This window comes from Podarcis cretensis (assembly GCF_951804945.1).
Source record: "Podarcis cretensis genome assembly, chromosome: 11".
NCBI lineage: Eukaryota > Metazoa > Chordata > Lepidosauria > Squamata > Lacertidae > Podarcis > Podarcis cretensis.
The window spans coordinates 43863377-43876744 of NC_137180.1; the positions used below are offsets into that span (position 1 = coordinate 43863377).

At 42.9% G+C, this 13368-nt stretch overlaps 1 protein-coding gene across 2 annotated transcripts in view; it reads right to left on the reverse strand.

Annotated features, from left to right (window-relative positions):
- Positions 1-10309: 10309 nt before the first annotated feature.
- The window catches only part of NDUFS4 (NADH:ubiquinone oxidoreductase subunit S4), a 48662-nt gene continuing 45603 nt past the window's right edge, over positions 10310-13368 (reverse strand). For both annotated transcript variants that reach the window (XM_079995158.1, XM_079995159.1), the window contains exon 5: positions 10310-10524. In XM_079995158.1, coding sequence (XP_079851284.1) covers positions 10421-10524 — 104 coding nt within the window. In that variant the 3' untranslated portion in view covers positions 10310-10420. The remainder of the gene's footprint in view (positions 10525-13368) is intronic.

Below are 13368 nucleotides of genomic sequence, written 5' to 3' on the forward strand. Positions count from 1 at the left end.
CCCTGCCCTGCTTCCCATTTGCTTGCTTGCTTGTTTATTATATTTATATCCCACCTGTCTCCCATACTGGGATGCAGGTGGTACTGTGAGTTAAACCACAGAGCCTAGGGCTTGCAGATCAGAAGGTCGGCGGTTCGAATCCCTGTGACGGGGTGAGCTCCCATTGTTTGGTCCCTGCTCCTGCCAACCTAGCAGTTCGAAAGCACGTCAAAGTGCAAGTAGATAAATAGGTACCATTCCGGCGGGAAGGTAAACGGCGTTTCCGTGCGCTGCTCTGGTTCGCCAGAAGCGGCTTAGTCATGCTGGCCACATGACCCGGAAGCTGTATGCCGGCTCCCTCGGCCAATAAAGCGAGATGAGTGCCGCAACCCCCGAGTCGGTCACGACTGGACCTAATGGTCAGGGGTCCCTTTACCTTTATCTCCCAAACTTGGGATTGCAACATTTAAAAACAACTTTAGAAAACACAAAAGCAAACAATGTCACCACCAGCCGTGCTTCTGCTATAGATGGGGCTAAGAAGATGCTCACCCAAGGATGTTAGCACCTGGGCAGGTTTGCAGAGGGAGCCTGGACCCAAGCCATGTGAATTAATTAATTCTGCATCTCGGCTTTCCTCCAAAGAGCCTAGGGTGGCTTACATAGTTTGTCTCCCCATTTTATCCTCACAAAACCCCAGTGAGCACTGACCCAAGATCACCTATCGAGCTTCATGGCTGGGTGTGAATTTGAACCCGGGCCTCTCAGGTCATATAGCCCAGCACACAAACCACTGTGCCACACTGGCTCTAAGTGATGGGGGAAACTTGCATGTACACAAGTCATGTGTGTACATTGGCATTTACCTCGAGCTCAGTGTTGTATCATCCAGCCTGTCCCACACTCATTTGGCAAGCTCACATTTCAGAGAGGTTAATGTAGATTTTAAAAGGAAATTATGAAACCTATGTATTGGGAGGGCGGGGAAAAACCTGGTTCATTGACAGATTGCATACTTTACCTGCAGAGAGCTCCAAGTTCATTTGACTGGAAGGAATCTCCAGCAGAGATGTCACAAAGATTTAAGGGCAAACAGCTCCCCCCCCCCTTTCAAACCTTGTGAGCAGAATTGGATGTGCAGCCTGCTGAGAATAAGGCTCTGCAAACACCTATTCCACCCCCCCCCCACTAAGGTGAGAAAATTACATTGGGGTACAGGGAGGCAGCAGCGGGGGTGGCTCTAGGTACTCACAGGCGAGCATCCTGACCTCTCTGGGAACTAGGGCCACATAAACACTATCATACCACTGTAAATAGTCATGGCATCTCCTAAAAGGATAATGGGAGCTGTGGTTTGCTAAGAGTTGGGCTCCAAAACAATGCAACCCAATTCTGGGAGACCATCTTCCAGGTCTGAAAAAGTGCCTTTTGAGGCTCATTGCCCCCAAACACATGTTTTGGGGCACGGCACAAGACCAATCCCCCTTTTTTCAGGGCGAAATCACTTCAGAGCAAGGAACCCCATATGGCCATTGTACTCTTGCAGGAAAAAAACAGGATGTCCCGTGTTTCTGGGGCAGTTGACAGGTATGCCCTCCCAGAGCTGCACTTCATGGAGTGACTTAGTAGTCAGTCTCTGTACCCAGGGAATGGTATATCTAGGAGGGGAATAGGTAAAGGTAAAGGGCTGTGAGGTCCAGCCATGACCGACTCTGGGGTTGCGGTGCTCCTCTTGCTTTATTGGCCAAGGGAGCCAGCATACAGCTTCCGGGTCATGTGGCCAGCATGACTAAGCTGCTTCTGGTGAACCAGAGCAGCACACGGAAATGCCATTTACCTTCCCGCCGGAGTGGTACCTTTTTATCTACTTGCACTTTGACGTGCTTTCGAACTGCTAGGTTGGCAGGAGCTGGGACCGAGAAACGGGAGCTCACCCTGTCGCGGGGACTTGAACCGCCAACCTTCTGATCAGCAAGTCCTAGGCTCTGTGGTTTAACCCACAGTGCCACCCGCATCCCGGGAGGGCAATAGAGGTCTCCTAAAACCTCTCAGCACCTTTCACAATTTACAGCTCCCAGTATCCTTTGGGGGAAAGTCATGACTGTTCAAAGTGGTATCATAGTACTTTAAATGTATCGTGTGAATGTGGCATGGGACGACCAGTCCTATAACCTTTGACAAGATGTTGCAGGTCATGTTCCCACCAAGGCAAAGATGGTGCAGCTTGTGTTCCCAAGTTCCCCTGGATTCTTTGACAGGGGTGTGTGTGTGTGTGTGTGTGTGTGTGTGTGTGCGCATGTGTGCACTTTAAATATATGTTGCTCTACACAGCCTTTGTTTTTCTGTTTTGGGTTCAGTGCTGAAAACAGAGTTGTAGGCGATTCCTAGTGCCAGGTCCCCTCATTCTACAGCTTGTATTTGTAGAAGGTACCTTCTGAGTGTTTTGGACTACAACTCCCATCAGCCCCAAAGAGCCCAGCAGTGGTGGCTGAGGGGAGTTGTAATCCGAAACAATCGGAAGACGCCAGGTTGGGATGCCTGAACTAGGGCTTCAGGCTGATCAATAAAAGGGATAAGGAGATGATAATATGCTACTGGGACAGGAAAACAGAAAAGGGTGATCACATATCACAACTTGGAAGTTTGAGCTGGTAGAGCCCAGAAACATTGAGATTCTCCTAGAAACCCTTTTGTCTGAATTGGGTTGAGGTGTCCCTGATGGAAGGTGATCACATCAGACATTTGAATGTGCGACCTTAGCCATGTGATTTTTGCTCACAACTATACCCTTACATCACTACTAATGTTCATTAATCCTCGATGTCAACTCCAAAGAAAATATTTCTTCAGTGCTCAATTTGTCTTTTAAGCAAATGCTTTTTTTTTTCTTTGACTCAACTGAACAAGACTCAACAAAGGAAATTTTCGCAGCTTGCATACCCTCCTCACTTCACAACTGGCGTAATTACAATTATGTGAAGATTAGAATTGCCTACGGGGCTACAACAGTCTATGTGCGGAACAGCAAGTTTACTAGTCCCCGAGAGAGAGTTTAACAATGGTGGCAGACTTCATTACCGAGGTGTTTGTGTGGTTGGCAGAGAACAGATCTTTAAGAATGCTCCCGTCTTTGTTAGTTTTAATACAACGTGCTTCATTAGCATTATTCATGATGCTATCGCACACATTCAAATGTTTCCTGACTCCGCAATTGGAAATAATTTTATCTAGCTCTGAAACAGTGCTCCTTTTTCCCCCTGGAAAGTCTAATAGGTGTGTTTGTATATGTATGTATATATAAAGTTTTAGTCTCAATGATAATATAATGTGTAAGTACGGTAATATAAATAATCTCAGTCTCTGTATTGGCTACCAGGCTTTGCTGGCGCTTCTTTCAGACTGGATATGGAAGAGGGCAGAAGCAGTGGTGGTTCACCATTTAACTAGAAGCACTATCATTTAGGACAGGGGGACAGACCTGTGGCACTACAGACATCAGCACTCATCCATCTCAGATGACTTGGTTCATGTCCTGGGATAATTACAGTTTTAGGTCAGCAACATCTGAAAGACCACAGGTTCCCCATTCATGGTTTAGGACAACACTGCATTGGGTATCACCCATAGCTGTCTTCACCCCATTAACTGTGTGTGTGCGCGCGTGCAGAGGTGAGTTTTCAAGGGCAATTTTAAAGGGGATCAGAGAGCTCGGCAAATGTATGGTGACAGGTCAGTGTGACTTCAAAGGCACTTTAAATAGCTAGAATTGCTCTGGGTGGATGGTGGGCACCATTTGCACCCATGGACTTCCTCAACGTGGTAAGACCACCTTGTTCGCAGGGAAACCAAAATGCTTGTTTACAAAGCTATTGTACTGCCAACCTTACTGTATGCTTGTGAGAGAGCCAGTCTGGTGCAGTGGTTAAGAGTGGTAGACTCGTAATCTGGTGAACTGGGTTCGCGTCTCCGCTCCTCCACATGCAGCTGCTGCGTGACCTTGGGCTAGTCACACTTCTCTGAAGTCTCTCAGCCCCACTCACCTCACAGAGTGTTTGTTGTGGGGGAGGAAGGGAAAGAAGAATGTTAGCTGCTTTGAGACTCCTTCGGGTAGTGATAAAGCGGGATATCAAATCCAAACTCTTCTTGTGAAACATGGACCACTTATAAATGCCATCTCCAACTCCTCGGAAGATTCCATCAACGGTGTCTCCGAAAATTTTTACATATCACTTGAGAAAACAGGCGAAATAATGTCAGTGTACTAGAAGAAGCAAAGATCACCAGTGTCGAAGCGATGATGCTTCAACATCAACTTGGTTGGACTGCTCATGTTGTGCGGATGCCTGATCGTCTTCCAAAGCAACTACTCTATTCCTAACTTAAAAATGGAAAGTGTAATGACCAAAGTGGTCAACAAAAGAGGTTTAAAGACTTTTCTCTCAAGGTAAATCTAAAAAAAATGTAGTATAAACACCAACAACTGGGAACCATTGGCCTGTAAGCGCTCCAGTTGGAGAACTGCCTATACCAAAGGTGTCGTGGGCTTTGAAGATGCTCGAACTCAGGATGAAAGGGAGAAATGTGCTAGGAGGAAGGCAGGCTTGGCAAACCCTCACCCTGATCAACTCCCTCCCGGAAACCTATGCCCCCACTGTGGAAGGATGTGTGGATCCAGAATTGGCCTCCAGTCACTTACAGACTGTTAAAACTGTGCTTATGGAAGACAAACTTACTCGGCTACAAGTGATTGCAGAAGACCTCCTTGCATTTCTTTTTTTAGGAACCTGCCTTATACTGAGTGAGACCATTGGTCTATATAGTGCTGTGTTGTCTAGACGCTCTCTGGGATTATCAGGCCATGGGTCTCTTTCCAGCCCTACCTGGAGATGCGAACCTGGGGCTTTTTGGTATGCAAAGCAGATGCTCTACCCTTCCCCATTTTTGTTTGTTTGTACAGTTGCAAATGATAGATCCCCCTGTCACCTGCAGCCTGGGTTTCTGACAGATTGCTTCCCTTTCTCTTTCATCCATTGGGTTGGTAATTGCATCCAAATAATGATCAGATTAGCAAGCTGCATAGAGATGCTGGGCACCAACTTTCAAGTGGATGGAATGTAAACAGTGGTGGGGCAGGCCTCACCAGGAGTGCTTTTCCCTTTTGATAGTAAACAAACACACATACAAAACCCATTCTCAGCTTGTTTTCTTGACTGGTGGCCACAATCTGCATTCCCCCACCCCACCCCCAATCTCGCAAGGCCTGTCTCCCTTGGTCCATATGGCTAGTCTTGTTCCTGCTGGGTCTCAGTTATATTCTACAGTCTACGCAGCAATAACTTTTCACAGTGAAAACCCCAAAGGAGACAAGTCAGATCAGCCTTCATCAACATGCACCACATTGGTGAAGGCTGAGCTAGGAAAAGTTAGGTTAACATCAGGAGGACTCAAGCATGCTGTTCAGTTTAGATCCCATATATCGTTTTTGATAGTACAGTGGTACCTCGGGTTAAGAACTTAATTCGTTCCGGAGGTCCGTTCTTAAGCTGAAACTGTTCTTAACCTGAGGCACCACTTTAGCTAATGGGGCCTCCCACTGCTGCCACACCGCCACCACTGAGCGATTTATGTTCTCATCCTGAAGTAAAGTTCTTAACCCGAGGTACTATTTCTGGGTTAGTGGAGTCTGTAACCTGAAGCGTCTGTAACCTGAAGCGTCTGTAACTCAAGGTACCACTGGGCACAAGCTAGAGAAAACGTGTCATTTATCCCAAAGTAAATGAGATTGAAAGCTTTTTTTCCTGGGGGCTCAAGGATAAAGCTGTGCAGTATCTTAAATGTGCAGGTCTCCAGTCTTACATTTTCTGCACCTACATCTGCTGCTACCACCTCACTGAAGCAGATGGGTGATAGGAGATAGATGCACTCAGCACTTCTGTGCCCGTCCCCCAATAGCAGCCAATGACATAGAGTGGGGCAGGGAATGCTAGGTGCAGAGTTCCCAACAACCAAAGCTGTATTCATGCTAAAATGGGGCAGGGGAGCTCCTAACCTCTGCTCCACTCCCAACTTCTCCTGTGTGGACTGCAAAGATCTGACAGGGCTAGTAAGAATGTTTTATTCATTTCAACAATTTATCTACCACCTAATTACAACCATCTCTAAACGGTGTTGGGCCGATCATGTTTATAAGCGTTTACTAGTGTCGGCGACTGTCCATTGGGAGTGGAAGGGTGGGCTTTTTGGTAAGTGACAAACTGCTATTCATCTGATATACTATAACAAAGCAGTCAAAAGCTGACTAAGAGCTTTGTGTACACCTCTTCTTAAAAGCTGGTGGCTGTTGATTGCAAAAAATTACATGAAAGTACATATTCCTTGCTTTTTGTGTTAACAAAGTTGAAGGGAGAAGTAATGAGTCACTTGTCCAGTTACTCACTTAATTTCAATGAGCTGTATTCAACCTTGCATACTTAGAAATATTTATAGCAGGAAACCACCAAGTCATTGCGAGGAACAAGTGCTTCATTAAGGGGGTATGCAAAGAATGCCACAATCTTCTTTACGAAATCATGGAAAACTAAAATAACCCATTTTAAAAATAGTTCATAGTTGCTGCAAAAACAGTTTCCTCCTGATTTTTTTTTAAAAAAACCTTGACTCACCTGTGATTTTTTTTTTGGGGGGGGGGACAGGCGCATGTGAAAACATGAGAATTTCTACATTAGCCTCTGTTCCTTTCTTCCTATAAGGTATATACAAGTTCTAGTGCTTAGTTTAAGAACATGCAGTTTACACCACATTTAATTGTGTGAAAATACTTAAGACTCTGTTGGGAAGTCATTTACCACTGAGCTAATATTTATCCTGTATCTAACCTGATAATTTTTTTAGGGCTTCTGCATGTTAAATGGATTATTTCAAAACAGGAAACCTGAGTTCCTGGGTAATATGTGAAGCAGGGTATTGCATATGCAAATTAAATTGGTATAATGCTAAACCTGTTATGCTTTTAAGTGCTGTCTGCTACTTTTTTCACATAAAAGCATCTATTATTGGTTTTTATTTATCTAAGCTGTTGACTCCCTTACTAATGAAGTTTTACTAACCACTCTATGGTTAACCTGTGTTCCTTTTATTTCTTTAAATATAAGTGCTATTCTAGGGTATCTTTAATTATCAGCCATCACCAAATTATTAAATGATTTAATAAAATCCCTGCAGGCTGGCCTATTTTAGTTTTTCCAGCTATTGTAACATTTGCATTATCTGCTCTCCATATTTAAGAGTGTTGCTCAGCATCTTCAGTTTCGGAGCTACTACTAAGAACTACTGCACTCCTAGAAAAGCCTCTGACATATACATGCTGACCGCTAGGACTTTGGAAAGTGATGGAGAAAATGTTGCTTTCTTTTCCTAGACGGTGTGATTTGACCTGAATGGGAAAGCCATTTGTCCACTGTGTACAGAGACATCATTATGACATCCCAGCTTTCTCTGCCCTCCGATGGGTGCCTTCTTTCCTGCACAGCCAATATGAGAGCAAGCACTGCATAAAATGTCTGGTAAGTGATATTGAGGTCGGGGTGGGAATGTGTCATTCCATTAGCTTCTGTTACTGTTGACCTGCTGGTAATGGAGATTATGACAGCACACCAGGGATCGCCTATATGGTGCCATCTAGGTATTGATTGGCTAAAACTCCCACCATCCCTGCTTCTTGGCCATGCTGGCTGGGACTGATGGGAAATGTTGTCCAACATCTGGAGGGGACATCGCCTACTCTTCCAGTGCACTGACATTTGCTCTTCTGTAGCTCCCAGCGTCAGCCAGGCAGTTTACCTTCCCCCTTCCTTTAGCAGGCAGGACAGTGGAAAAGCTGCTTCTCTGAATAATGTGACCACCAGCCTGTCACCTGGCTGTCAGCATTTTCATCTCCAGTGTAGTCACATTTGCACAAGGTTTAATTTAATTTGCCTGAATATATGCTTTATTCATTACCTCCCCCCACAGAACACTTTGCTTTAGTGTTACAAATTTTACCTGTTGTCAGCCAGTGAACCTGTGACTTATTCAACACATAAAATATACCCAAATACTGTTTTATAGTAGAACCAGGTCACCCATCTTTTGCCTATTTGTTAACCAGGTTTGTCAACTTACATTGATATAAATAAGAGGACCACTCTGGATTAAATGTAGACATTCAAGTCTCTCTCGGGCTTAGTCCCAAATTTAGTGATGCCATAGTATTCCAAACACTGTACTGGAGGGCTGAATCCAACCCCATAAGCATCTGGACTGCCCCAGTTCAGTGAACAAGACAGGGCGGAACAAGAGGCAGCACAGCGTAAACGCGGCATAATTGGATTCAATGGGGAAGAAGCAATTTTGATAATTCCAGCATTACTACAAAGCAATTTTAATGGCATTTCCTGTTCCAGAAGAATACTGTACTATTCTTGTTGGTTTGGGAAACTGTCTCCTTTCTCCCAGAGGTCAGAACAAGAGGGTTAATTGTGTAATAAAGCCTTTTTCTTTTTTTGGCAGATGCTGAAGTTCAGTAACCAAACATCACATTTTAACACACTGCCAGATAACCTCTCCAATGATGAGCTCAAGCCAAGCAAGACCCCTAATCATGAAATAAAAAAAGGGAGATGCTGAACTTAGTCTAAATATAGACTTCCACTTCCCTGCACCAATACTTTGCAGATAAAGGAGGGATTAGCTTTCTATTTCACAATATCACTTACTGGATGCATTTGTTTAAAATTGTCCTATTAAAACTATGCAGTGTAGTAACACTGCCGTGAAGCTGGAATCACTCCCTACAGCTTTGGCACATTTTAAGCTCAAGACATGCATGTACTGGTTTTTTTTTTAAATGCTAGTGACTGGCAGCCCAAGATTGCACTGATGGTTTCAAATATGAGAAGTTCAGCCTCCCATCTTGACCTTCTGCCACTATGGCTTCTAGCCACCCCACCCTCCAACAGCATTTCACCCCGTCACAACACTTTTGCTTAGGATTTTAATCGTTGTCATTAGAATTTCATCAGTAGCAACTTGTTACCTGCACTGAGCACCAGGGTTGAGGTGCGCCAGCAAGTCGATATCTAGGTCTTCCCCAACAGTTAGGATCACAACTCCATCAGTGTCAGGAAGTGGGCAGCCTGGTCCAACCTCAGCCAATTTTCAATGCCTTAATAAGAAAATCTTATGTGATTTGATTTTGGGTTATTTATTTATTTTGGTGCGCATTGATCTCCTCCTGCTTATTTAACATGCTGACATGTTCATCATGCAGTTCCCATGCTTGAGCACCAGGAGGAGACAACAAGAACTGCCTCTTCAAAGCTGCTGGGTCCGGAGGTAAAAACTGTTTCCTATAGCAGGGGGTGGAGAACCTTTGATCATCCAGATGTTGTCAGATTCCAACTCCCATCAGTCCAAGCCACCACAGTCAATGGTCAGGCATGTAATCCTGATGGACAGCATCAGAGCCGGTTGCTCTTTCCTCCCAGGAAAGTGCTAGGACTGGGCGTTGCTGTCATGAACTTAGCTTCTGGAAAGTCAGCAAATGGTTTTGCCTGTGGGGCTATGGCAATTTCCCTAGGTTTTTGCCTTGAGGTCTACTGCCTCCTTCGTAATATTCAGAACACACTGGGTTCTGTCCAAGAGAATGACCCCCCCCCAATGCTCTCACAATGGCAACAGCATAGTCAGGTCCCTGGCAGCTGCCTGCCCCACTGTTGTGCATCAAGGGCAGGCAATGGCAGAGTTTTCTGTTCTGGCACTTAAGCATTACTTTGAGTGTATCTTCAAAAGCTAAAAACAAGATCTTACAATATTTTCTCAATCAGACTGCAACTGAGGTTTATAGGAATGTGACACTTAATTCAGTCTTTCAGAGCTAGTCTTCAGATAAGGAATCTTTCTAGGAAGTCAGCTGTAGTGAAGTGAACTGGAAGATGCTCAGAGAAAAGCAGTTTACAAAACTGCTTAAAACAGTAAGCAGAGATCGCCTGCTGCCAGCACTTAAACAGATTAACCTCTTCTATATAAATAAGCGAAAAAACCAGAGGAACATCTAACAGCCTTTCTGTGTGAAAGGATGGACATTTATTGAACTATAAAATTACTCCAAAAGGCAAGGCTTGATCTTTAATGTTGCAGCTCATTTCAAACATTCCTTTTAATGAATTCCACGTACAGCAATTTCCTAGAGGTATGAACACCCCAAATCTCCTCTCTAAATATAGGGAAGTTTGTAACAGGTTCAATTGGAGACATCAAAAACATTTTAAATAGACACCACAAGATGCATGAGTAGTTTAAAGGTCAAATTTATTAGGAGATTAAGAGATGTATTATACATGGACTATAAATACAGCACAGCTGACTTTATTCACAGTCAGACGCAGAGACAGCCAATGCCAACCTATTTTGTGGACACCCTTGTTCTTTTGTTCCAAGAAAAGTTTGCACCATAAGACTTGGATTTAGGTTTTGGAATCCTCTGCTCTTGAACATCATAGCTCCAGCCTAGGAAAAAACATGTAGAGAATTCTAAACAACACACATGCACCCAATAACAGAGCAAGTGCAACACAAACAATTGCAACGTCAAGCTTTTAAGAGCTAACAAAAAAGAAATAACCAACATATTTGATATACTATATGTAATTACTAGCTTATTCTTTTGTAAAAGGCAGAGAACAATAATCCTTTAAGACAGATATGCCTTAAATGTGACCTCCACCTGTTCTCAGGTTTGTCAGATCTCAGGCACCGTGTGTTCCAACTTTCGCCGCTCCTGCTGATAGACCAGCACCAACAGTTGACACATGAAGTCCTGTAATCTCATGCATCTACACCTCTCTTTCTGATGTCGGGCCAAGTTTTGAAAATATGCATGGTAGCAGGGTACCACAATGCCACAAGGAAGCCAGAAGGACAAGGAGGTGAGCTTGGGAGAATTTATTAAGCGGCCTTCTAATCAGAATCAGCTGCTCTGCAGACCAGGGACACTGCCAATTCTCCCACTGCTTAAAAAAAAAATTCGGATGAAATCAAAGGACACTAATCTCTTGCAGGGGTTTTCTCTCCCTGTAAACCTTAGTCCAGTTGCACCCATCAGATTCAGCACATGGAATTGCATATGATGGTAATACAGGGGTGGAACTGCTGACCACAGAAAAGAGATGGAGAGTCTCTTGCTGATAGATAGGGTTAAATGAAGGGCAGGCAATCTTGATAACAGACTATTCAGATACTCAGCAAAAGTGTAACATGGCCAACCTCTGTCACTGAGCAGATTCTAAAGGCTACCAGGGAGTAGAAGGGACGGACGCTTCTTTCATTCTTATATACGTCTTATGCATATAAACCTGGGCCAAAGGAATTATGCATATGCTTTTTTTGTGCCCAAGTGTGTGTTTTGGACTTATGTTTCTGAGGTGGAGCTGAATATTTCAGAAGCAGTTTGCAATAAGCCATGAAGGTTGGTTTTCTGTTCAAGAAGACAACTCTACAGGATACCAATAGCAAACACTTAAAGTCTAGTTATATTCTACAAAAGATACAGAAAATTTGTTGTGACTAAGTTTGTAAGGCTGAGCTAATTTGCTTCCTTTAGAACAAGTATTTGGCAGGCAATCCTGACAGTCACCTAAATATGCCCTATGTGGAGCCATAGCTCAGTGGCAAAGCACATGTTTCATGTGCATAGAGGTCCCAGATATCCTGTCTGAAACCTGGAGAGCCACTGGCAGTCAGTGAAGCTTCCTATGTTCCCTAAGGTACATCAAGCCCTCCTACAAGCACAAGACCCAGTTTTCAGGAAAGGCATATTAAGAAACCAAGCAGAGGGGACAGAAGCAGGTAGGCGATTTCAGTGCAGGATTAGATTGTGCTTTTATTGTTTCTGCTCTTCTATATTTCAACCAATAGAAACCTTTAACTGAATTTATAATAAGCACTGAAAGAGTAACATAATAAGCGAGGGGAAAGTCCAGAAGTATTTTCTAGAACCAAATCTTCCAAAATAAAGCTGCTTATTCCATCCCATTCTCTCTCTCTCTCTTTATTTCTGTGTTCCAAAATCTCCCTCCTTTTTTCTTTTTTTTAATTGGTTTTCACATATTGCATTACAATACAGATGTACCAAAGCCAACACCATTTCCTCCCCATCCCCACATACCTTTACATTTCTATTTCCTCAATCCATCATAATATTCTTTTCTCCTTCCTCCCACTTCCCTCTGTCCCCACTCAATTTCCTCCACATTATACAATTTACAATAATCTTTGCATTCTACAATATTCTCAAATCATATATATATATATATATATTCTTACTAATTTTTCTTCCATCCAGTACTTCACATTTTAATCTAGGCATATTAGAATATCTTTTTTTGAGCGACATTTTGCCATATATTCATCAAAACAATTCCACTCCTTTAATTTTTAATTCGACTGATTTCTTATTATAGCAGTTAATTTTGCCAAAATTAAATATTCATTTAGTTTACAAATCCATTCCTCCTCTGTGGGTATAGTTTGTGACTTCCACCTAGCAGCAATCACTATTTTAGCAGCTGTACGCATATAGAAAAAATATCATCCCCCTTCCGCACCGCGGTATCTCTTCATCTATAAATCCAAGGAGATATGTCTCTGGTTTCTTTGTTATTTATATTTTCATCATCTTCTTTAGTTCTTCGTGTACTACTATCCAAAATTTCTTAATTTCCTCACAGCTCCACCACATATACCGTATATTGTTGTTCCTATTTCTTCACCACATCTCCAACAGAGGTTGGATTTCAATTTGCATATCTTTGCCAACTTAACTGGCATTAAGTACCACTTATAGAACATCTTTACAAAATTTTCTTTAATTGTATGAGGCAGTAAATTGTATATCCTCTCGCCAGAGTTTCTACCATTGCTCTAGATAGATATTATGTCCGAGATCCTGAGACCATTTAATCATCGTTTCTTTCACTTCTTCTTCCATCAATTCCCAGTCCAATAAAAGATTATATGTTTTGGACAACAATTTCTTGTTATTCTGTATCACTGTGATGTTAAATTTTGAATCCTCTTTTGCAAATCCTTTCTTTTGATCCGAATTGAATATACTTCTAAGTTGTATATATATACTGCCATCTGTCAACTTCATATTGCCGTATGTCTTCATAGGATTTTAATCTGAGTTTCCCCTGTTCCTTTTCCAATAATAATTGTCTATATGTTGGCCAATTTGTCCTCATATTCAATTTTTTGATAGCATATGCCTCCAGCGGTGATATCCACCAAGGTGTCTGTGGTTCCAGATGTAATCTATATTTATTCCAAACTTTATATAATGTACCTCTTAAT